Raw genomic sequence first — 27,203 nt, 5'->3', positions numbered from 1 at the left:
TGCATATACCATATCTCAGCTGATGTTGATTGGTCTCATTTACATATTCATCATGTTCCTATTTTCAAAGATATTTTGTTATAAACTGGCTTTTTTCCCCCTCCAGTATTATAATAACACATAGATGTGTTTTTAAATTGCACTCATTTCCATACATAATTTTTCTGGTTACCATAAATCACCACATTGTCACTTACTCCCCCCACCCTATTCAGTGTAATCCTCACACTTTATACCAAGCTGACATATGGCTTCAAAGTAATTAAAGACAATGTAAACAGTTTACAATGCACTTTGCAAAGCCACTTCACATTGCAGAGAGTTTAATGATTTCCTTCCCCCCCACAGCAAGTCCTAAAGCAAGGAAGAATAGGGAGATTTGAGGTAGTAATGCTGATAAAAGCTAGGTGTGAATAGTGGCTATTTCATTTCTCATGGAGAAGCTCCTTTTCCTTAGAAGCAGAGGTGGCTGGGTTAATCTGAGTTAATGAATGAGGAAGAATCAAGCAAGAATTGGGTTGTGCACTTTCAATCATTCTAATGGAAGGGGGAAGAACTAAACTCATTAAATGCCCATGTTGTGCGAGACACTGAGATTGGGTATTAAGGGCCTTGACAACCTTATGAAATATGTCTTATTATTAACATTTTATAGCAAGGGAGTTGAAAACCAGAGAGGTTTAAACACTTGTACAACATGGGGGCAGATCTAAAGGGAGAAGGAAATAAAGATGTGTGAACTCAGAATCTGTGTAAGTTAGTCTAGTTCCACACAGATCAGGTACATTCCATTCTGGAATATCTTTTTCTATTGTTTACCCACTGTGTTACCTTGGACAAGTATGAAAAATCTCTATAGGGAAAACTATAAAACACTGATAAAAAAATTGAAGGGGACACAAAAAATGGAAACACATTCTATGTTTATGGATTGAAAGAATATTGTGAAAATGACCATCCTGCTAAAAGTGACCTACAGATTCAATGCAATCCCTATCAAAATACCAATGACTTTCTTCACAGAAATAGAAAAAGGTAATCCTAAAGTTCACATGAAATCACAAAAGACCCCAATTAGCCAATGCAATGCTGTTAAAAAAGAATAAAGCTGGAGGCATCACACTACCTTCACAGTGTACTACAAAGCTATGTTAATCAAAACATCATGCTACTGGCACAAAAACCAACCCATAGATCAATGGGATAGAATAGAGAACCCAGAAATAAATCCATGTATTTACAGCCAACTGATTTTTGACAAAGGTGCCAAGGACTTTCACTGGGGAAAGGACAGTCTGTTTAATAAATGGTGCTGAGGCCGGGCGCGGTGGCTCACGCCTGTAATCCTAGCACTCTGGGAGGCCGAGGTGGGCGGATCGTTTGAGCTCAGGAGTTCGAGACCAGCCTGAGCAAGAGCGAGACCCCATCTCTACTAAAACTAGAAAGAAATTATATGGACAGCTAAAAATATATATATAGAAAAAATTAGCCGGGCATGGTGGTGCATGCCTGTAGTCCCAACTACTCGGGAGGCTGAGACAGGAGGATCCCCTGAGCTCAGGAGTTTGAGGTTACTGTGAGCTAGGCAGACGCCATGGCACTCACTCTAGCCTGGGCAACAAAGTGAGACTCTGTCTCAAAAAAAAAATAAATAAATAAATAAATGATGCTGAGAAAACTAAATATCCATATACAGAAAAATGAAACTAGATCCCATCTCTCACCATATACAAAAATCAACACAAAATAGGCCGGGCGCGGTGGCTCACGCCTGTAATCCTAGCACTCTGGGAGGCCGAGGTGGGTGGATCACTCGAGGTCAGGAGTTCGAGACCAGCCTGAGCAAGAGCGAGACCCCGTCTCTACTAAAAATAGAAAGAAATTATATGGACAACTAAAAATCTATATAGAAAAAATTAGCCGGGCATAGTGGCGCATGCCTGTAGTCCCAGCTACTCGGGAGGCTGAGGCAGTAGGATTGCTTAAGCCCAGGAGTTTGAGGTTGCTGTGAGCTAGGCTGACGCCACGGCACTCACTCTAGGCTGGGCAACAAAGTGAGACTCTGTCTCAAAAAAAAAAAAAAAAAATCAACACAAAATAGATTAAAGACTAAAATGTAACACCTGAAACCATGAAACTACTAGGAAAAAACATAAGGAAAATGTTTAAGGAAATTGTTCTGGTCAAAGATCTTAAGGAGAAGACCTCAAAAGCACAGGCAACTAAACCAATAATAAAAAAATGGAATAATATTAAACTAAAAATCATTTGTACAGCAATGGGAACAATCATTGGAGTGAAGAGACAGCCCACAGAATGGAAAAAAAAACATTTGCAAACTATTCATTTGACAAGGGATTAACATCCAGAATATAAAAGAAAACTAGTTCAATAGCAAAAAATAATCACATTTAAAAATGGGCAAAAAGTCTCAAAAGACATCTATCAAAAGATATACAAATGGCCAACAAGCATATGAAAAAATGCTCAATGTCAGTAATCAGCAGAGAAATGTAATTCAAAACCACAATGAGATATCATCTCACCCCATTTAGAATGGCCGTTATCAAAGACAAAATAAATAAATAAATGCCAGGGTGGATGTGGAGAAAGGAGAATATTCTTATACTGTTGGCAGGAATGTAAAATAATACACCCATGGCCAGGCACGGTGGCTCACGCCTGTAATCCTAGCACTCTGGGAGGCCAAGGGGGGAGGATAGCTCGAGGTCAAGAGTTCGAAACCAGCCTGAGCAAGAGCGAGACCCTGTCTCTACTAAAAACTAGAAAGAAATTATCTGAACAACTAAAAATATACAGAAAAAATTAGCCAGGCATGGTGGCACATGCCTGTAGTCCCAGCTACTCGGGAGGCTGAGGCAGGAGGATTGCTTGAGCCCAGGAGTTTGAGGTTGCTGTGAGCTAGGCTGATGCCATGGCACTCTAGCCAGGGCAAAGAGTGAGACTGTCTCCAAAAAAAAAAAAAAAAAATAGTACAGCCATTGTGGAAAACAGTATGGAAGCTCCTCAAAAAACTAAAAATAGAACTCCTATATGATCCAGCAGTCCCACTAGTGGATATATAACCAAAGGAAAAGAAATCAGCATATCACAGTTATCTGCACTCCCTTGTTTATTGTAATGCTATTCACAACAGCCAGATATGAAATCAACTTAAGTGTCCATCAACACAGAAATAAAGAAAATGTAGCATATATAACATATATTTATATACACACAGTGGAATGCTATTTAACCATAAAAATAAACAAAATCCTGTCATTCCTAGCAACATGGATGAGCTTGGAGGATATTATGTTAAGTGAAATAAGCCAGGCTCAGAAAGGTTTATAACACATATTCTCATTCATATGTGGGAGCTAAAATAGTTGTTTTCAAAGAAGGAGAGAATATAATAGTAGTTACTGGAGGCAGGGAAGTGTGTGAGGGAGAGGGGACAGCCAAAGGTTGGTTAACAGATACAAAAGTACAGCTAGATAGGAGGAATCAGTTCTGCTGTTCCATAGCACTATAGGGTGACTAGAATTATCAAATATATTGTATATTTTTCAGATAGCTAGAAAAGCAAATGCTTAATGTTCCCAAGACAAATAAATTATACATGTTTGAGATGATAGACTTGTTAATTACCCTGATTTGACCATTACACAATGTATATATGTATTGAAATATCACACTGTACCCCACAAATATATATCATTATTATGTGTCAAAAATAATAACAAAAGCAAAAGAATAAAGAAAAATCTATTTAACACATAGAACAAGTAAAATACAAAAGAAAAAAAGCAGTGGTCATGTATGGAGTGTGTGTTTGTGTATGTTTCTATGGTGGGGCAGATGTGGAAGATGACATAATCTGACATGATTTGAAAATATCACTCTGGTTTCCATATTCAAAATGGATAGAAATGAACAGGGGTAGGGGACAGCATGCTGCAGGTGGATGGGGACAGCACTGGTGGAAGGCTGTTGCTATTATCCAAGCACTATGGTTTGAATATTTTTGTCCCCTCCAAATTTCTTGTTGAAACTCAATTCACAATGCAACAATATTGGGAAGTACGGCCTTTGGGAGGTGTTTATGTCATGAGGACTGTGCTCTCATGAATGGATTACTGTCTTTACAAGAAGGGCTTTGAGGGTGGGTTCATGCTCTCCTGCTTTTCTGTCATCGAGGACACAACATTTGTCCCTTTTTGCCCTTCTGCCTTCTGTCATGTGAGCACTCAACATCAAGGCCCTCACCAGATGCCAGTGCCTTGATCTTGGACTTCCCAGCCTCCAGAACTGTAAGAAAATAAATTTCTGTTCTTTATAAATTACCCAGTCCATGGTATTCTGTTATAGCAGCACAAACAGACTAAGATATCAAGGACAGATTATGGTAGCTGGAGGAGATAAGCTGACAGGTTGGAGGCATAATAAGGAGGTAAAGACAACAGGACTTGGTGGTGTACTGTAACAAAATTACATTACATTCTGACCTTGCCCTTAAAGAACAATCAAGGAATCTGGGAAAACCCATAAATTCTGAAAACAATCTGAGAAACATGTTGGACATTCTAGGAACACAGGGTTATCATCTGGAAGCACTGGGAAGGTTCTGAAAAGGCCCTATAGAGGAATCAACATTTCTTCTGGCCCCTGGATGAAAAGCAGGATTTTACAAAGTAGAATTTTAGGCAGAGGGATAGCATCTATAGAAGAGCAGTGTGAAAGTATATTTTGTTCATCTGTTTACTCTTTCATGCCTTCCCCTGCAACTATTAATATTTTTTGATCAATCTATGCAGTAGGCATTGTCCCAAGAATCGGCTGTCACATTCTAAATAAGCAATATGATGCCTGGTAATGACAGTGCTTGGGGAATGGAAAATTGCCCCACTTGGTGAAAGTGTGGGAGATAAAGGGTTTTGATTTCTGTGCCAGGGACTTAAGACCTAAGTCTGTAGTAATGAGGGTCCCCAGAAGTTCTTCTGCAAGGGAACTGTTCTGGTAGCTCAGTGGCAGGAAGACTGGAGCTGGGATAGGCACGGCATGTTCATGCAGTAGGCTACGTAAATGCTGATGAAACTTTGGACCTCACAGCAGCAGGGGTGAGTAGGGGGCTGAATTCCAGAGTACATTTGAGGGGCGGGGGGCAATAGGACTAGAGGAATGAATACCTGGGTATAAGGGATAGAAAAGTCATGTGAGTCAAGGGAGGCTTGAGATTTTCTCGCTCAGGAATCTGGGAAGATGAGGATGTTATTTATTGGGCAATATGAAAAGATGAGACATTTAAGGGTAAGGATAATGAGCTAGTTCTGTATATGTTAAATTTCAGGTATTTTCAGTTCAGTCAGATGTAGATATTTAAGCATCTCTCCATTTGAAAACAAGAATTATGGATTCAGAAGAGAGGCTGCAGATCAATGTTTAGGAGCCCTTGTAGTAAAACATTCTTTGATGAATAATGGTTTGGCAGGGGTAGGCCTATTAAAAAAAGAAAATGGCCCAAAGTGGAGCCCTGGAATATCTAAACTTTTAAGGGGTAGTTGAGGACATGAAAGATGATGAGAACTGGATATGGAGCAGTCTGGGAAGTTAACGAGGAGGCAGGAGAGTGTGGTGTCCCAAGGTTAAAAGGGGAAAGGGCGTTGAGAAGAATGACACTAGTGGTCAATGAAATCAAGAGCCACATATAGAGTCAGTAGTAAGAGGACAGAGTAGCTGTCATTTGATCTGGCAGATACAGCATTGTTGGGACCTTGGGTAGAATAACGTGATAATGTTGAAGAATTTGGGGCTAAATAGCAAGTGGGCAGGCTGGGGAGTGATTGAAAAGAGGATAGAAAGGCAGGACATGCAGGCTGCTCTTTCAAAAGAGTGGTCGTGATGGGAAAGAGAAAAAGGTATCACGGCAGGAAGGAAGGTGGAAGTTACACAGAAAGCTTTTCTTTTTCTTCTTTTTAAAATAGATGGGTGAAACTTGGTCACGTGTGCAGAACGAAGAAAGGAGCTCTGCGATTTGTGGAGAGGGAGAGACTGAAGAAAAAGCCAGTATCTATTAAGTTCAGGAAACTGGCTAACAACTAGAAGATGATGACAGTGAGGGGGAAAGGAGATGAGAACTTGTCAGTGACCAAGAATAGAAGGTGAGGCAATGGAGGGAGGTAAGCATATAGACCATGGGGTACAAAAGTCTCCCCAGAGTTCAATTTAGTGTCAGGCCCTCTGCTAGGGATTGCTTTTGAAGCCTTAGGGTATAAAAAGTCTTAAAAAGATGAGATCAATTTAATATCATCTTTGGCATCTCACTGTGTCAGTACAGGCTGATTAATGAAGGCATGAGGTGGAAATGGACAAGCTGTGTCTGAGCAGGCTGAGTTCCTGAGCCAGCTGCTCTGCCTCTTGGATTACTGCTATGACAGCTTGGTTCAACCATCGTACCACCGCAGGAGGGTCGCATCTGACGCTGCGCCCCCAAAGCGGGGTCAGTCACACCTGCTGGATTAAATTTGATTAAAGGGGATATTTGCGAAATCTGATATTCCTGTCTTTAGGATATAATTCTATGTAATTATAGGCATGTTTGAGAGGCACAGTTACATCCAATAGTCAGCTAGTCTATGTTAGCTCCAGGCAGGGCAATGGCAACATTCTCCAACTCTATTCCTGGAAGACTGCAGGTCTTAAACTGAGCTCTCACCCAACATAGGGATAGAAATTAGAAATCACTTAAGTCCCCTTTTAAAGCCCCTGTTAATACAGATGAGGAAATGAAGCCCCTGGATGATAAAGTGTTTTAATTAAGGTTTCACAGTAAGTTTATATTAAAACTAACACCCCAAACCAGCATTCTGACCACCCTCCTTTAAACAAGCGGCTTAGTTGCTGAAAAACATTCCTACTCTCTCTACTTTGTATTCCTTTTGTTAATGGATTCCTTTCCCATTTCCTCCAACCTCAGCACGTAATATTTTTAAAGGGGGGCGTTTAAAGAAATTAGAAGAAAAATTGAATGACTACAAGAAGGAGAAACATGTGAACTGGAGAGTTGCTTTGCACAACAACAACAACAAAAAAAATCATTCCCTTTTGTATACTTCATCTACCCATTGCTTTGCTTACTGGCATTTAAGTCCTCACTCCTGGCTGAGTCACCATAGAGAAGAACACATCTCCCTGGCCCTGCAGGCCCAAGAGGTGGGATCAAGAACCTTCAAAGAAGGGCAGTTAACTTTAAGTGTGGGAGGATTTTTTTCTGTTTTTTTATTACTGTATCCCACTTTGAGAAAAGTGTATTTGGGAAAAACCCTAAATTAAACCAGCCCATTAAGGAGTCAATGTCTGCAGTAACAAAGGAGCCTTGTCTGTCAGTACTGTAAACTTTCCTACTACTTTCAATGTTTATATATCAATTACCACTCGTCTGTATACATAGCTTGGGAACAAGAAGTCTAGAGAATCTCTAAAGCACAAATGTTAGACTCTGCTGTCAATTTAAAGAAATTAATCAGAAGTAGTAGAAAGTATCTCTGAAAGAAAATGGATGTCAGCAGAAAAAAAAAACCAGGCTTTGGTTTATGAAAATTCCACTGACAGGTACTTACAGAGCAATGCTTTATACCAAAAAAAGAGGATTGCTTGAATTGGCTTTTGCTCATTTCAATGGCCACACTGAAAGATTCCGCACTGTCACTTAGGAACCATGGTTAAGAAAATAATATGGGAGGAGACGCAAAAAGTTGGCTTGGCCATATCAGTCTGGCTTCTACGTACAGAGCACGTGCTAGATGTGATCTGAGGTTGCTGCCAATGGCCCACTGGAGGCATTCACTCACAGAAGTGTCGGGTACGTACATTTTCTCCAGGTCCCCAAATCCTGAAAATGCGCCTTTTGGGATGACTCGAAGCTTGGTGAGGACAAACCTCCTGAAAAGAGAGTAGACAGAAAATATCACATAAAATAAGTAATTGAGTACCTAACGTATAATATCAGCTAACAGCTAACATATACTGAGTGCCTACTACAAGAGTAATGGTTGAAATTGCTTTTGCCTTCTCTTTCTTCATCCTCTCCAAGAAGCGGTGATATTGGCACTGTTATTCTCTGCATTTTACATGAGGAAACTGGAGTTTAGAGAGAATAAAAAACTTACACAGGGTCACATGGCTGATACATGGCAGAGCTGGGATATGAACCTTGCTTGTCCCCACGACTCTTTTGTCTTCTGTGGCCCTGTGTGAGGCCTCTTCTCTTTTTCTACTCCAACCCCAAACACCTCTTCCTTTATTGTCATTCTCAGCTGACCTTGCTTCCCATTCCAAGGGAGAATAAAACCAATAGAAGGAAACTTCCTCCTGCTCTCAGGTGGCTCACTGCCTGATTAATCCATCTGTACCTGTGCTTTATACTCACTGCCTTCCCTCCTGTCACCATGGGTGAACTGTCCAGGGTCCTGTCTAGGAACAGCCTCTCCGATGTGCACTAGGTCTCTCCCTCTTCTCTTCTAATCCCAGTAACCACTGCAGCAATTTTCCCCTTTCTTTCATGCATTCCACTAACCTATTTTCCCTTCTCTACTGGGTAATGCCCGTTAATATAAAAACGGGCCATGATTTCTCCCACTTATAAAAGGTCTTCTCTTAACCTGAGCCATCTCCAGCTTTGCCATTTTCTTCTGCTTGAAATATTGTCTCACACCTGCCTTGGAATACCTTTCAATGGCTCCTCAGCTCAGTCAGGAAAACTCCAAATTGTTTACAGTAGCCTTCAATACCCGACAGGAGCTATTTGCTCTCTATCCCCATAGTTCCTCTCTCCTTTCTTTTGACAACTTCCTTTGCTCATCCTGATCTTGTCATAGCACCCTCTTGCTATTCCTTGGGCGTGCCAGGTTTCTTCTTTCCTAATGTTTCTGCATTTGCAGTTCTGTCTGTCTGAAACACTCCTCTCTCAGATGTCCTCATGACTTGATCCCTCACAGCCCTCTATTTGCCCGTATGTCACTTTCTGCGAGATTTTCCCTAACCACCTTATTTAAAATGACAATCTATCCAACTTGGGGCCCTGGCCACTTTTTCTGCTGCTTAAATTTTTCTTTGCAGTACTTCTGACATGTTATACATTCTATTTATTTATATATTTGTGTCTTCATGTATTTATTTTCTTTATCGTTTCCTCATAACTAGAATGAAAGCTTCATGAGGGCAAAAAGTTTTGTCTGATTTGTTACTGCTGTATTCCAAATGCCCCCAACAGTGCCTGGTGCATGACAGTTACTCAATAAACATTTGTTGGAATGACTGAATGGCTATTGCACAATCTGAAAAGTCCAGGCTTGGAGATGAAATTATAAGTGATCTTTTGGGAGTCTCTGCAACAGAAATATTATTCTTTCCTCTGGCTTTTCTCCCTCTGGCTTTTTCTTGCTTTGTAACTCATTAATAGGGATTTGCTTTTCTTTCCACTTCAATCTCTTCCTTCCATAAGGCCATCTGTGAGTAGGAATTACAATGAAACACTGTGAACTTGGATGACTTCACAAACATTTTATTGCTTTAGTATCTTATCATCTATTCATGTTAGTGAGATGCCGGTTTCAGACAGAATTGTTACTTAGGCAATCAGGGCTTTTGTTCACCTTGTTTGTGTTGGGCTACCAGATGCACCAACTCCATGGTGAAGAATCATAAGAGAGTATCCTGTGTGCTGTTCTTGCTTTGGAGGGGGTTCTATACTTGTTGGGAAAGCAAAACCAGAAACCTTGGAACTGCAACAAAACAATCGTGGGCTATAGTTGATGTAATAACTATAAATGTTATACAAGGATTAAAATGAGAAAGATCCCAAAGTACATAAATATGTAACAGAAAAGTTGGTAGGAGCAGGTGAATTTTGAGTCTGGGCCTCAAAACTATCAGGTCATACTAAAAGCATAGTCTATAACAGATGCATTTAAATAAAAGGTGATCTAATTTAGGATCAAAGAAGAGTATCTACTTCTAGAATGTTCATCTGAAAAGAATGAAGGTTAGTTTACACTATCTTTACTCACTTAACCTTTGTTAACATATACAGGTTTCTTTTGTTCCTATCATAAGACAGAAGTATGATAAAAAACTGAAAAAAGCAGATAATAAAACTTTAAAGAGAAGATAATCAAATTGCTTTAAAATAGTCTACAAGTTTCAAGGAAATTGAAAAATTAAAGATGTTAATTAATGATATATACAGAGAGTAGAGTCTTGAATAGTTGAATTCTATTTAATAAGTCAGCTGGTAGCATTTTTTGATTCAGACCTGGTAACATGTACATTTTCTAACATTTTCAAGGACCATGCCTGTATTAAGTGGTTCAAACTTATTAACATAATTAAATCCCTTTTGAAGATCAAAAAAAATTCATTTATTTCAATTTCCAGGGATGTTATAAACTAGATAGTTTGAAGGTATTTTCACTAAAAAGTGCATGGAAGTCGTCTATAAAGCATAACAAATATTATTTTAAATGCATAGCTGAACTTGCAAGGAAATAAGATAAATCTCCAGGGGCCCAGAGTAAAGCAACTGAGTGCCAGCTGGAACCTGAGTGGTAGATGCAAACCAGAATTCTAAGAGAGTAAACTGAAGCTAAGGTAACCTGGTGGAGTTTCTGAACTTGGTAACCAGGGGATTTGTGTTTTGATGCCAAACTGGTACGTAAGATGAGACACGGAGGATGGAATGCAAAGATTCTTTCTTTCTCTCTTTCTTTCCTTCCTTTTTCATTCCTTCCTTCTTTTCTTTCTCTTTTTCTCTCTTTCTCTTTCTTTCTATAAATCACATGCATTCTAGAAAGAAAGGTACAGAAAACAGAGGACAGGCAATTTTCAATAAAATAATATCAAGACATTTTTCATAACTTATGAAAGATACAAATCCTCAGATTCAGAAATCTCAACAAATTCTAGGGAGGGAAACAAAAATAATTCCACTTCCAGATACCTGTGAATTAAAACTATAGAGCCATAAGAGAAAATATTTTAAATGTAAGCAGAGAGAAAAAGGTGAATTATCTTCAAAAAAAATTATTAGAAACCATTGTAAAAAATCTTGAAAATTATTAAAGAAAACTTGCAATTTAGAGTGCTATACTTTAGAAAATTATTATTCAAATGTGAGGGTAAAATAAAGATACTTCTGGACAAATTTAATTAGCCATTAGTAAACTTTTAGCAGAAGAATTCCTTTACAGAATAAGAAAATTTAATTCAGTAGGAAGGCACACATACACAAAAGGAATAGTGAATGAAGAAGTTAGTGTTCCTTATTGAAGAGGTCGGCTTTCATGATGGCTGGAAAACCCACCAAGTCAATAAGGAATATATATAAAAAAAAATTGACCAAGAATGAAGTCACACGGCACATAGTATTAAAAAAAATCAGTTCTTTGACAATGATGCAATTAAATTACCTAGAAATCCATAATAAAGATAATTAACTCTCCATTCCTAACATACATATACTCATCTGGAAAACCAAAAGCTAAGCAAACAAACCAAACCAACAAATCAACCAAACACCCTTTTAAGTCCTACATGGGTCAAAGAAGAAATCACAATTATAATTAGGATTTATTTGGATTAAACTATAATGAATATACAACATATCAAAATTATAGGATATAGCTATTCTGCTAATTATAGCACAAATGTATAGCTTTAAATTATTACACCAGATGGAAAAAAGATTGAAAATTAATGAGCTAAGCTTCAAATACAAGAAACTAGTAAAAGAACAATGGAATTATGGAAACAGGAAATTATAAAGCCAGTATTTATTTTTTTCTGGCTAGAACTTGAAACTCAAAAGCAGTTTAATAAGAAGCATTGGTAAAATGAGACTTTATAGAGCTGTTTTGAGAAGATAAACACTCAGGTAGACATTACAATTTGGTATTTAAAGTTTAATATACACTACCTTTCTATTTTGCAATTATAAGGTTAAGTTTCTTCATAAGTTTATTACTAAGATCGGTAAGGACCTTCTTATAATAACGAAAGGTTTAGTGTACTGATTTCAAGGGCTCTTGACTTATAAATTAAAAATGATGTTACAAAAACCTACACTTATTTAAGTGTTTATTGAAGAAAACTGAATTTACTGCTTAAAGTTGTAAATTCTACTTATTATAGGTTTATTTTAAACAGCAACCTTCTGATAATTCATTATAACCTTGCTGATCTAGTTCTAATTAATGGATTCAAAAGGTATGTGCAGATTTCCTTTGAATAAGGAACATAGGTAAAGGCATTATTCTTGATCAATTTTCATTTTAGAACTAAAGTAAATCGGAGCCTAAAAGATGAACTTTAAAACACATTGCAAAATGTAAATTTGCCTTGAGAGAGGAAACCTAAAGAAAGTAGAGAGAAAGAAATAAAGTTAAGAGAAGAGAAGAAATGAATTAAAAATGGAAAGAGGATCAACAAGACCAAAAGCTAATTCTTTGGAAAGATTAATAGAATAGAAAGAAAATATGTCCATACTGAGCAAGGAAAAAAAAGTGAGAGAGGAAAAAACCCTCAAGCAATAAAAGGCATGAAAAATGGAACCTACCTACAGATATAACAGATGTTAAACTAGAGAACTCTAAGAATAATTTTATAACATTAGATTTGAAAAATCAGATAATATGCATAATTTTCATAGAAATATATAATTACTAAAAAGTTACGAAGATACAGAAAACTGAATACATCTATAGCTATAAACAAATGGGGCTGGTAATTTAAAAGCTATCCACCAAAAAACAAGGTCAGCATCATGTGATTTTAGAAGTAAATTCTACCTCTTTAAAGGAATAAAAAAATCTCAATCTTATACAAACTCTTCCAGAGACTAGTAAAAGAGAGAATGCTCTCCAATGAATTTTATGTGGCCTGTATAACATACGTAACAAAACCAGACAGGGACAAGAAAAGAATTGAAACATTTAGACAATAAAGGAATGAAAATTATATGGTGATAATATGTATCCAGTAGAGCTTAAACAAATAATACATCATTATTATTTTGGGTTTGTCCCAGAATTCAAGGGTTGCTAAATATTAGAAAACTCTATCAAAGAAAATTTCCCTATAAAGAAATCAAGAGAAAAGCCCCATGATTTTCTTAGGCATAGAAAATGTATATGATCAAAACTGAAACCCATTCATGATAAAATCTTTTGACAAATAAGAAAAAGGAGAAATATTCTTAATCTGATAAGAGGTAAAATCATCAACACTAAAATAAATATACTCAATGGTGAAATGTTAGACACATTCCATTTAAAATTGGAATGAAGCAGAAGGCCTGCCACTGCCTCTTGTGTTTGATACTGTGCTGGAGGCCCTAGCCTGCACAGTTAGAGAAGAAATAGAAAAATATGTATCTGGATTACTAACGAAAAATTATCATTATCCACAGAAAACCCGGCAGGGGTGAGGAACCTGCAACCTTAAGGCCATGTGTCCCTCCAGATCCCTAAGTGCGGCCCCTTGACTGAATCCAAACTTCACAGAACAGTTTTGTAAAATTTGGATTCAGTGAAAAGTCTGCACTTAGGGATCCAGAAGGCCACAAGTTCCTCACCTCTATGAGCCTATAACCAATTTAAGAGATCACTATTACAACTAATAAGAGAGTCTAGTCAGGTAGCTGGTATATTATTAGTGAACAAAAATAATACTCTTCATATTATCTTAAAGTATATCAATTATGATGGCCACAGAACTTTTATAATATCAAGAAATTAATCTAAGACTAAAAAGAATCAACGATTTAGGGGGAATAATCAACTACTTAATTGAAAAAATTAAAACAACCCTGAACAAACAGAAATAGCACATTTATAAATGGGAAGTTTCAATATTGTGAAGATATCAGTTTTAATCCACATTAATATATAAATTCAGTGTAAGACCCATCTAAGGCACATTAGTTTGTTTTGGTATGTGCGTGTAGAAACTGATGAGATGATTAATATTCATATGGAAGAGCAACTTTCAAAGAATAGCCCAAATAATTTTAAAGAGGTAGAACAAGACTGGGGGAGGTGGTATACCAGGGAATATGACTTTTATAAAGTTATGGTGATTAAAATGCTGTGGAACTGCTAGGGATTAAAAAAAAAAAAAACAGACTAGTGGAAGAGAATAAAGAGCACAGAAATAGACCACAAACAAAAGAAAATGACAAATGACAGGGTATCATTAAAAATCCATGGAGGGAGATACGGACTAATCAATAAGGGATACTGAAACTGTTGATTATCTTTGTGGGAAAAACAACATAAGAACTTTGCTTGTAACTATATTAAAATCTCAATTCTGAGTTTACTAAAGATCTAGTGGGAAAAGTCAAGACTTTGAAACTTTTACATAAAATATAACATGCTGTTCAGAAGACATGGAACTTAAAATTTATGTAAAACAGAGATATGTAAGCTGAGAAGATAAACTATAGACTGGGGAAAGGTATTTGCAAAACATACAAATGAAATATATAAAGAACTTTGTAAGATAATAGGAAAATGCAAACAACTCAGCAGAAAAATTGGCAAGAGATATGAACAGGCAATTTATAGAAGAGTGCAAACTGTCAATAAACATACAAAAAGATGTTCTACTTCACTAGCAATCAAGAAAGTGCAAATTTGAACAATAAAAAGATATCATTATACACTAGAGTGTTGGCAAACATTAAAGAAAACTCTCATAATATCAGTGCTGGTGAGGCAGTGTAACATTTCTGCACTCTTGATGGAAGGGTGATTTGTCTGGGGAATGGGCACGCTTGGAGCTCTGACTCAGGGGGATGGGCGGTACACAGGCAACGTATATAACCTGAACTTTTGTACCCCCATAATAAGCTGAAATAATAAAAAAAAAAAAAAAAAAAAGAAAAAAAAAAAGAAAAGAAAAAAAAAGAAAAAAAAAAAAAGAATCACTTGACAGTATGTACTAAAGTCAAAGATACAAATGCCCTTAGACCCAGTTATTCCACGTCTCTCTCTGACACATGTGAACTTGGAGACAGGTAAAAGATTAATCACTGCAGCATCATTACTGATAGCAAAAAACTAGAAACACCTTAAATGCCCCTAAACAAGAACATGAATAAATATTAATACACTGTGGCACATTGACACAATGTAAAATTATAGAAGAGTGAAAATGAGTGAACTGAGTACAGCTGCATGCAGCCATCTGGAAAAATCTCCAAAGCATAATGTTGAGAGAAAAAAAAAAAAAGTTGGTGATATATATATATATAACATGAACAGTATGATACGATTTTTTAAAGGTTAACAATATGCAAAATAATACAGTATATTGTTTTGTATTAATCATGTCTTTTTTTTCTGTATTTTTGATGTTCTGACATCTTGGGGCTTTGCTGATTTTACAGGGACTGCCCCTTCCAGGGCTGACTAATTCCTAGAGACAGCAACCACCTGGCCTGTGAGTGAGGCTTTCAGTGCAAACCAACCAATCCAGAGTCCATACCCAGAGCCACCTCCTTTATGGAGCCCTGATCACCCCAGGGACAGGTATCAGACAACTGTAAACAGCTCCTATACTCTGCAAGTTATTCAAACTAGCCAGTCTTAACGTGTTTACCTTGTCTCCTGCCTGTTTCTATGGAAATGACAACCAATGTTCTTGCTCACATTTCTCCCTTGCTTCCTCTGCCTTCTAATTGTCTCTGGTGCTTCCCTGTGTCCCCTGCTCCCCCACCTCCAACCCATGGTGTGAACTCCTTCTCTTGGGATCTGTGAATATGACAAACTATCTTTTTAATGGCAGTTGTCTCCTGATCTATTGGCTTCAACATACCTGAATAATAATAAAGCCTATATTTTAAAACATGTTTAGAGACATATTTTTATCTAAAGAAAAATAAATTTTTGGAATGACCAACACCAAAATCAGCATAGTCACTTCTGTAATAAGAGGAGAAGGAGTGCACACCTATCTAAAATATCCTATATTTTAAAAACTGAATAATTGTGACCAAATGTTAAGATTTGGCAAAGCATAGTGATGCCTTATGGGTGTTTATTATATTATTCTCTATACTTCATGCTTGAAATATTTCATAATTAATTCTTAAAGACTGAAATGCTCACCAGGCCATATCTCAAGCATCATTTATTAAATTATTTGTTTTTAAACAGAGATGTTGAAAAGTATCATCACACCATTCTTGTCAGATGGCACTTTTACCCTGCTCTGTAAGGGGCATTAAGTGCCTGAATGATTTTTGTAAAGACACAATTCACTAAGGTGGGTCTAAAAAGAAAATTTTCATCACTATACGGCAAGTTACTTAAAGTCTCTTCCATGATAAATTGGGTGGGTGGGATTTACTTTTTTCTTCCCTGCAATTGGGAAGCTTTAGGATTCCCTTGAACTCTGTCTCTGTTAGAAGCAATTCATATCTTGGGTAGTCCATTCACCCTTGGCCAAATTTAATTTCTCTTTCTGGCTTAAAGGAGAATGGTTTAAAAGATTCCATAAAAAGCTTTCCAGCAGCCTGGAAAACAGCCAATATTCTTTTTGAGAAAGCTGCCTTTTCATGATGGCCCAAGTGTAAATGACACTGGGTACTGTGTTCTTTGAATTTTACACAAGTTTAAAAATTAAAGTGAGAACAGCTTGGCAAAGGATATACAGGAAAGAAATTGATCATCTTCCTGACCTCAAAATGCCAAGAGTTTTTGTGCTTCACACTCTTTAGGTCAAATTCTTACCCTGATTAACTTTCTGGGAATATGTTTAGGAGAACTATCCAAAGAGGTGGATTGAACTGAATAAGCAAATCATCCAGAAAAAAAAAATCAAAATAACTAGGATTAGCTATGTACCATGACCTTGAGGATGGTTGCATTTCTCATGTTGTTATACATGAGTCTTGAAGCCAGCTGGGGTAAGGAAGAGCAGTTTTTAGGTAGGAAAAGGTAGCTTTCATATATAACTTGACTTTAAACATAAAAACCCCACTTTTTCATATTTTGGCATAAGTCCTAACTACCTAAAACAATAAAATAGATACAAGTGTCCCATACCTTAATGTGAAGTGTTGGGTCACAGCAAAAGACCGAGAAATCAGTTCAGCCAGCATTAGCCCATCACCCACCTTCCGGCTGTGTAAATAAATGCAAAGTCTTCCCAGGAGGATTTCTTAAGAGAACTGTCAGTGTTCTCTGCATCCCTCTTTCATGGCTGGAAGGTGAGCTTGTCCTTCACCTTAAGAAAGTGTGGAAGGTATTGGGAGCACTAATTAAAAGGGTTGACATGCATTTCCAGCAATTTGGGAGAGGCAGTACTGGAACTTGACTCAGTGCTGAACTCTAAAGGTAAGAAGTAGCCAGCTGTTTTGGGATTTCCTCATTTCCCCATGAGCCATACTTGCACCCAGCAAAAGGATACTGCTGATCCTGAGAAAAATTAGACTTGCTTGTCTAGTAAACTGACCTCAAAAAAGAGGCTGTGTTGAATGGACTATTGAAGCCAGTGTAAGGAAGTATTGCTCTTACCAGGAATTACCAATGGAAGGAGGTCTCCAATGTGTTCACCCCCATGGGAATAAGAATTAGCTTTTGGATACCTGCCACTTCCCAAGGGTCTCAAAGCCCAATGGCTGCTGTGCCATTATTGTTAAATGTAGCCTTCCCTCCAATCTTTGTCCCTCCTGGGCTCAACTCAGCTGGGCTCAGAAACAACAGTAACTGGAAGAGGTGGTGGAATAGGGAAGGGAGAAGAAACTCCTCCTTCTTCACCAGTTATGGGTTTCCAAGCTCAGAGTAAGCCATGCAGGGGAATAGAGACATTTAAAATAGGATGAAAGAGTGGGGCTTTAATATTAGAGGGCACTAGACTTTTATTACATTTGTAATACTGGAACACCTATGGTACCTGCCCACAGTTTCATCTGGGGTCTTAAAAAATGAGTCAACAGAATGGGTTTGCCTCTATGTTGGTCAATAGGTTATGATTTCTGAGTTGGTGAAACTTTTTCCAAGTCATCGTTTGTAATCCTCTAATCTGTGGGAGGGAGAAAAGTACTGTGAATTTAAATGGGAGAAGGAATGGAGAGACATGGAAAGCATTCTTATTCCTTATTTCCATCCCTCTTATTTAACTCTTATTCCGTGGGCTGTCGATGAGCAACTTAGGACAGAGAAGGCAATTTGGCTTTGCCCCCTGGCATGGTAAACAAGGAACATTTGCAGCTCAGGGTTCCAGCCATAGGGATTGTCTACAAATTTGGCTGGAGGAGGGGAGATCCAAATGTGGAGATGTTCAGCCTCCATTAGAACATTTATTTAGCCAAACTTCCAGATAATCTGTCTTAAGTAGACGCTGCCATAGTCCTTTGTGTACTCAACTCACAATGCAGGATATTTTGTTCAGGAGAGAAAGTTGATGGGTACAAGATGGAAACTCACGAGGCAGGCACCGCCCCAAACCCAGCTCCAATCACACTTGTTGTCCCCTGAGTCTCCATGACTTCCCCTCAACAACCTTTCCGGAGCAGCGATTCTTCACTTTTATCGTCTCCTGGTGAACAAGTGCTTTCTAATGGCTGTTTTGAATCTGCTTACCTTTTATTTCCATTTATGTCCCCTTATCTCAACATCTGTGCTAGGCTGATGAAAGGGACGTAGGCACGACTGCCTGCTGTATATCACTCCTGACTTTTCTTCTCCTTTGTACAACCTTTACATCAAGGTTGTGGAGACTTTTCTTCCTGACTCCCTCCTCCCTTGTTTGCACTGACTGGTTATGGAATTGCTCTCTTCACACGTTTTATCACCTGTTCACTTTTGTCTTCTTCCCTGAATCTGATACCTGATTTATAACCTATTTACATATGAATGTTCTGGATGAAGAAGCCACATGGTGAAAAGATCCCCAGGGTCAAATACTAGAAACCTGAGCTCTTTTCTGCCTCTGCTGCAAGGTACATAAATGACTGGGCAAAGTCAAGTCCCATCTCTAAACTGTAGGGGTTGGACCAGATCTCTAAGGCCCTAAAAGATAAATATTACAATGTGGTTATACAGTGGAATCCTCCAGTGCTTTCCCGTTTTAGCATTATTCTGTTTAAAGAGATAATTTTATGTTAAGTGCTCAACACAGAAGGAAGCCCATCCTAGGGAATTACTGAATAATAGCTAGCCCTTCTTTTTCTTCATTCAAGGTCAACATCTCTTGAGCCTGCTCCTTCCTTCCCATCCATCTGTCACCACCCAGGACAGACCTTCACCCCTCATGTCTGTAGCCTTGGCTGTGATCTGCTTATGGATCCTTCTCCTCTGGTCTCCAGTGTCCGATCTGTCTCATCTATCATGGTGAGAGTGCTCCTCCTAGATGCTATTTGGTCTGATGCTCTCCCACTCAAAAGTGAGACAGAACAAAAGCCAACAGAAATTAAAAGCATACAAAGCCCCTTCAATTGCTCACCACTGTCTTGAAAAATCTTAACTCATTTGTCCTTTACTGGAGATACTCTACAATATGCTTCTACTTTTTTTTTTTTTTTTTAGCTAAAAATTCTACTACTTTCTGGATATAAACTCAACTCTAGCCAGCCTTCCACTATTTAATGACTGGCGTTATATTTGTCCTAAAATCCAATGGGGGTAGATCCTATCTCCCCAAGTATATGGGATGGCTCCTTAGAGTAGGAACTTGTTTGGACTTCAAAGGACGAGTTGGTCCTTTGCATATTTCAGGTATTAATAAATATCAGAAGGGGGATGATCTTTATATTGGCAATTGCTCTAAGCTTAAGGCATTTGAACATCTTATACTCTAAACCACAGAAATTTTTAGGCCCTTTAAAATTATTTCAACCATACTAATCAGTTTTGTTCAAAATAACACCTACCTAGAGCATATATGAATTATGAAAAAGGAATCTAGCTAAGAATTTAATACAGATTTGGTGGAAAAAAAAAAAAAGAAAGGATTTCTCAGGATATGGGAAAGCAGTTGGTATAAGGTAAAAATTTCAAAATATTGGCCCATGAATGTAATCTAGGCCAAGACATATTTTTTTTCCCAAGCCCATACAGTTTTTTTTAAAAGAAATTTGAATTGGTTGCCAGCATTTCAAATTGTGACAGTTCATCTAAAATCACAGATGTACAGTTTCTCTTGAAGACATGGAAGACCTACCAACTGGGCTTCATTCTCACATAGTCACAATTGGCTGCCGTTGAGTGATGGGTGGCACCTCAGACTGGCTAAGCTGCCAATTGGCAGAGTTCTTGCTGGTCTGCTTTTCTGTCTTGTGCCTTCAGATCTTAAGTTTGGGATTTCTGGCACCTGAAAAGCTATGGTCTGAATTGGATTGAATCCTTTAAACCCAGTGATTCTCAACTCTGGCTGCATTTTATAATCATCTGGAGGAGTTTTTATATACTATAAATGCCTGAACCTCTCGCCTGGAAGTGGGTATGCCGTGAGACATCCTTATTTTTAAAACTCCCCAGGTGATTTTCGTGCATAGTCAAGGTTGAGAACACCTGCTTCAGAGGGATGGGAAAAAGAACCAGCAGCAAGCTGCTCTAATCAGTAGCTAGGGACTTGGAAGCCACCTGTGGGCATGACGGAAGAGGTTTTTATAAAGCTGTACATGGGTAAGAACAATCTAAGCAGTTCCTTATATCCTGGGGGTAAGGGGAACCCTAGATAAACACATTGCCGTGATTTACTGGAAAAACAACCCAAATAAACAGGATATGTACACATTCTCTTGAAGATCCCCTTCTTTGATCAGTGGAGCTTAGGTTTTGGGGTGCCTGGGGCTGGATCAGGGTGGAGAGATCTCTTCTACCTCAGGTGTGTAGTGCAGTAAGAGTAATGTGTATAAAAGTAAAGAGGAGAACTTTGGATGGAAGTGAGACAAGTAAGCCAGAGAGGGCAGTACAAGATAAAGAATTGAATCAGATGTTAAAAGAGTCAGAGAGCATCCACTTATTTTTTTGACAAATATTCACTGTGTTCTTACTCATAAGTCTGACACTGGTCTAGGCCCTGAGGACACAGTGGCACAAAAGACAAAGTATCTTCCCTATTGAGTTTATGTTCTAGCCAGGGAAATAAACAGTAAGAACTAGTTTGGGGGAAAAAAGCACGCGCAGTCATGGGGCAATTACTTGGCATGAAAAGAGAATCAATCGTGCATAAAGTAACAGGGATAAAGAAGAAACAGCCCTTTAAAAATTACATATGTACATGTGTACAGATGAATAGATAGATGCAGAGAGAGGGAGAAAGGCTGGGAGGGAAGGTGAGGGTAGTAACATGTAGTTACTCACTTACAAATTATTTATTGAACATTAACTTCATGACACACGTTATCTAAGGTTCTAGGGAAGACAGTGGTGAGCAAGACACATTTCCTTCCCTACCAATTTTAATTCTATTGTCAGAGATATATATGTAATCTAATAATTATAGTGTGGCGATGATGACAATGGTGGTATTTAGTGCTTGCTGTGTCAGGCACTGTGCAAAATATTTCACTTGCATCATCTAATAAAACCCTGAAATCACCTTGTGAAGTAGGTAACTACATTTGCGTCCACTTACAGATGAGGGCATTGAGTTAAGAATGGTTTAGTAACTTGACAGAGGACACAGGTAGAAAGTGGCAGATCTAGTTCTCAAACTCGAGTCTGGTCTGAAAGCCCATGCTCCACACGCGCACACACACACACACACACACACACACACGGTACAGAGGGATAGGAGAATAGAACCCAAGGCTGGTTAAGTTTTAATGAGGGCAAGTGGGATGGATGGTAACAAAATAGGTCTGGAGATTAGATGTTTCTTTAAGAAGCAGGACCAGGTAAGCTAGTTCAAAAAGTAGACAGCAGTCATCTGAGGTTGTGCTGGGAATTCGAGGAAACACAAAGATGTCCCGAGAAGGTGAAAGGAGAAATTTTACCAGACATTCCTCTGAGCAACAGTCTGTTACCAAATTAATTCAGAATTGCATTTTATTACTCTAGATTCTGTGCCTTGGTCTGGATGGAATTCAGGGCTACCCTTCCTTTTACTCTGTCAGAGTGAATAAACAGAATTCCACTTTAATGACTCTCCATAGTCTCAGACAGCACATGATAAAATGGCAAATATATTATGCCACTAAAGCAGTTCTTTGGTTCCCTCAGTTAATGTCAACCTGATTTAACTGTGATTTTTATTGACAATATTTAGCTTAAGATGTAATAATGAAAGGCAACTGTCACATAAAGGTTAGTTGGGGGCTCCTTCTGCTCAGATATAGGAGGATTAACCTAGGATAAACTTCCTTCTGGAATCTATGAACCCTGGCTGACTGACAATCACTGAAAGTGAAACCACAAGGAAAGCTGCTCACTGCTCCATGAACCAAAGATAAATTTAGGTCTTTCATAATGCACTTAAAACTAATTTCCGTTTTCTATTTAAAAGTTTCACACATTTAATCAGAAAGCATATGCATTGAATAATTATCTTTTACTGACTGTGTAAAATGCAAATGTTGAACGTTCAAATGAACTCTGTTAGAGACAAGAAAAAATGCATAAAACTATTTAAAATAGATTCAGAGAAAAGTGAACAAGACAGTGCTCAGAATGCAACCCTATACCCAAATTCACTTCTAAGACTTTATGTTATTTATTATAGGATTTTGAAGGATAACTTATTCAATTATTTAATCTTTGTGATGATAACTGATGCTATGTACACCTAATCCTCAAGAGCAACATGTATTTTGACAGAGGAAAAGATTCCCTGAAAATGTTAATTTCCCCTGTGGGGACGGAAAGAAAGCATTTTTTTTTTAGTGTTGTTTTTTTCTAATATGGACCAGAGATTTTAGCAGAAATTATGATAAATCACTTCTTTGCATCAAAGCAACATAAAATAACATCAAACACACATTCTGCTTCTCTAGATACTACTAGCACAGAGCAGGTCCTGCATAAATAGCACATATATTAGAGTAGAGGAAAAGCAATGTTTGTCTTTTATAACACTTAATTGGTAAAAAGTAAATAGCAACAGTCAACAGAAACACGAGGATTCTTCATTTAAAAATATTGAAATCTACACATGGTCATCTCTATAGTAACTGTGTGTGACAAAGCAACAGCCCATCCAGTACAACGATGATATGAGAGTATCCATACTTTGCATTTAACAAAGAGCATGTCTCCAGTTTCCAGAAAACAGGGATATATTTCATGTTAATCTAAAAATGAGACCTGTATCTTGATTTTTGACATTTCCAAATTTGAGAGCAGCCCTCGAGCTAAGAAATAAACGTTCTTATTAAAAGAGATCTTTGCATTAACGTAAGTCTGAAACGTGGGGGTGAAGAGCTGAGTCATCACCAGTGGGGACGCAGACCTGTGTAGTCTCCACCAGGCTTTTCTAATTCTAAATTGTGCAAAGCACATAGATTCTAGCTAGAGGGGGCACTGACCTGACTGCCTGAAAGGGGATTAACCTTGGCTAAGAGGAAGAAAAGAGCAGGAGACATGAACTAACATTTATTGAGGACCTACTATGGACAGTCATTGTTCAGGGCTGTTAACCACATAATCTTGCTTTTAGTTCTCACAGCAGTGCAACAATTTTTTTTTTTAAATGACATGCAGTAGAGTATTGTGTGTACAGTCCTATGAATTTGAACACATACATAGATTCATGTAACCACCATAATCAGAATGCAGAACAGCTCCATCACCATAGAACTCCCTTGTGCTGCCTTTTTGAAGAAATACTGTCCCCTTTTGTCCCCCCTTTCCCACTGGCCACCACCAATCTATTCTCTGTCACTATACTTTTGCCTTTTCTAAAATGTTATATAAATGGTATTATGCAGTATATAACATTTGAGACAGGCTTCTTTCAGTCAGTACAGTTCATTTGAGATGCATCTATTTTGTTGCATAGGTGAATAGATAGTTTGTTCCTTTTTGTTGCTGAGTAGTATTCCATTGTATGGCTACACCACAGTTTCTTTACTGATTCACCTGCTGAAGGACATTTGGGTTGTTCCTGTTTTGGAGTGACTATAAATAGATCTGCTATAAATATCCACATGCAGGTTTTTTGTGTGAATATAACTTTTCATTTTTCAAGATAAATATCCAGGGATGAAATTACTGTGTCATATAGGAAATGTAAGTTTAAGTGTATAAGAAGCTGCTAAATTGTTTTCTGGAGCAGCTATGCCATATTGAGTTCTCACTAGCTATTTATGAGAGCTCCAGATGCTCTACATCCTTGCCAGTGAGTGGTAGTCGCAGTCTTGTTCTGGTTTGGTTTGGGCAGTTTTATCACATTGTGGTTTTAATTAGTTCCTTAATAGCTACTAAAGTGGAGCATCTTTTTATGTGTTTGTCATTAATACATCTTTTTTGGTGGAGTGTTTGTTCAAGTGTTTTCCCTGATTTTTTTTTTTTTAAATTTCCTTGTTTTCTGTTAAGTTTTGAGAGCTCTTTATGTATACTTGATACAAGTCCTTCTTAGATATGGAGTTTATAAATATTTTCTCCCAATTTGTAGTTTGTCTTTCACTCTCTTAAGATTAGTTTATACAGAAAAAAATTTAATTTTGATGAAGTCCCATGTATCAGTTTTTATTTTATAAATTGTGCTTTTGATGGTCATGTCTAAAAACTCTTTGCCTAACTCCAGGTCATGGAAAATTTCTCTAATGTTTTCTTCTAAAAGTTTTACAGCTTTATGTTTTACATTTAGATTTATGATTTATTTTTGGGTTAATTTTTATATAAGGTATATGAGGTTTAGGTAAAGGGTTTTTTTGTTTTTTTTTTGGTAAACTTGCGCTCCAATATTATTTGTTTAAAAAGACTATCCTTTTGCCGTTGAATTACATTGCACTTTTGTCAAAAGTCAATTAGCTATAATTGTATGGGTCTATTTCTGAGCTCCTTAACTAATTACATTGATCTATGAGTCTATCCCTTTGCCAATGCCACATGTTGATTATTGTGTTTTATGTTATTGTATTTAATAGTAAGTATTAAAACTGGCTAATGTGAGTTTTCTGATTTTGTTCTTGTCAAAATTGTTTTTACTGTTTTAATCTCTTTGTCTTCCCATGTAATTTTTAGAATCAGCTGATCTGTATCTACAAATGATTGCTGGCCATTATGAAAAGCTAGGAAAGAGGCACAGAACTGAAGGAGAGGCTTCAGGAGGAATCTATACTACTGACAGCCTAATTGTCAAGTTCTAACCTCCAAGAACTGTGAAGAATAAATTGGTTGGTTTAATCCACCCAGTTTGTGGTACTTTGTTATGGAAGTTCTAGACAACTAATATGATGTCTAATGAGACACTCCAAAGCTTGGGGAGAGTAGTATCTTAAAAATGCATATTTGTAAGCACTACTAATAATAAAGGTAGTAGCTAACTTTCATAGAGCTTACCCTGTGGCAGGCTCTGTCACTTGCACCTGAATGCAGTGCCAACTGATAAATTGGCAGAGTGTTTAGAGAGAAGCACTGAGGAGAACCACCTCTGAAGGAGGGGACCAGGGAAAGAAATTGGGGAAGGAGATTGAGAAAGAATGATCAGGGAGTTTCAGGGAGAACTGGAAGGTAAAGTGTTAAGAAGGAAAAGGGCATAGACAGTTTTTAGCAGAGTAACAAAAAATGGCAAGTACATCAAAGAAATGTGGTAAGATAAGAATTGAAAAGTATACATTGGATGTAATCATTGGGAGATTATTAAGAACAATTTCTGTGAACTGTTAGGGAAAACACAGAGATTGCGCTGAATTGAGGCAAGGTGTAGAAAAGTTAAGGCAATAAATACAGCAAGAGTAAAATAATGTCCTCAAATTTTTGGATGAATCTGGGGAAGAGATGTTGGAGGGTAGCTAGAGGGAAAGTCAAAGAAGGGCTTTTTTCCCTTCTCAGTGTGAGCAACTCAAACATGTTTACAGGGTAGAGGAGAAAGAGCAAGTTAGGAGAGCAGGCCGTGCGATGGAGCGGGCTCCTCCAGGACTGGGAGGAGACAGGGTCAAGGACATTAGAAGAGATGCTGATCATGAACAAGACTGAAGGACTCTTGTCTACTGAGAATAGACAATATTAAATGGCGAAGGGAGAGATTGCAGTTAATTCTAAGAAAGCAGGAAATTAAGAGAGAAAGATATCAGATGCACTCAATTTTCTGAATTATATAGGAGGCGAGCCCATTTACTTCAAGTGTGGAGGTGGAGTTAAGAAGGGCATATGAAGAGAGTAGTGGGGATTTGGACTCTCAAAGGGTGTCTTAGTCTATTTTCTGTTGCTTATAATATACGCCTGAAACTGGGTATTTTCAAAAAATTTCTTACACTTACGGAGACTGAGAAGTCCAAGGTCAAGAGACCATATCTAGAGAGGCCTTCTTGCTGGTGGGGACTCTGCAGAATCTTGAGGTGACACAGGGCATGACATGGTCAGATGGCTGAGCATTCTAGTGTATTTTCCTCTTCTTATAAAGGCAAAAAGATAAAAAAAAAAAAAGGAGTAATAGGCTCCAAGCAATTCTGAAACCCAGGAGGGCAGACGTTAAAGCTTTTGGAGAATAATCTCTTTTGACTCTATATGCAAACTCCTGCATACACTGGGGATGTGGGCATTGGGCCGCCAAGGCCTCTGGCAGCCCTGCCCCAGTGGCTTTCCTGGGTACAGCCCACGTGTTTCCTCCTATGGGTTGGAGTCCAGTGCCTGAAGCTTTCCCAGGCCAGCATTGCATGCTGCTGTGACTCTACACTTCTGGGGTCTCAATGACAGTCCCACTTCCATGGCTCCACTAGGCATTGCCCTGGTGGGGACTCTCTGCAGCAGCTCTGACTCTAGACTTCCACTTGGCATTGCTCTAGTGGACACTGCCTGTTGTAGTTCCTGCCCTGCAACTCCTCCTCAAGCCTCTGCCTGGGCCCCCAGGCTTTTGACAACATGCTTTGAAATCTGAGTGGAGACTGCTAAGCCTCCACAGCTCTGGCTTTCTGTAAGCCTGCAGAATTAGCACCACACGGATGCTGCCAAAGTTTATGACTTATACCTTCTGGAGCTTCAGCCCAAGACACACCTGGGGACGGTTGAGCCACAGCTGGGGCAGCTATGGAGCAC

General features: G+C 38.2%; 1 protein-coding gene across 2 annotated transcripts in view; it reads right to left on the bottom strand.

The window, feature by feature from the left end:
- Positions 1 to 27,203, bottom strand: part of FSHR (follicle stimulating hormone receptor) — a 167,614-nt gene that overhangs the window by 92,060 nt on the left and 48,351 nt on the right. For both annotated transcript variants that reach the window (XM_069494448.1, XM_069494449.1), the window contains exon 2: positions 7,870 to 7,941. In XM_069494448.1, the coding sequence (XP_069350549.1) occupies positions 7,870 to 7,941 (72 nt within the window). The remainder of the gene's footprint in view (positions 1 to 7,869; positions 7,942 to 27,203) is intronic.

Source organism: Eulemur rufifrons, chromosome 19, assembly GCF_041146395.1.
Source record: "Eulemur rufifrons isolate Redbay chromosome 19, OSU_ERuf_1, whole genome shotgun sequence".
Classification (NCBI taxonomy): Eukaryota; Metazoa; Chordata; class Mammalia; order Primates; family Lemuridae; genus Eulemur; species Eulemur rufifrons.
The sequence above is the reverse complement of the archived record's forward strand: the minus strand, read 5'-3'. Positions and strand labels throughout refer to the sequence as shown.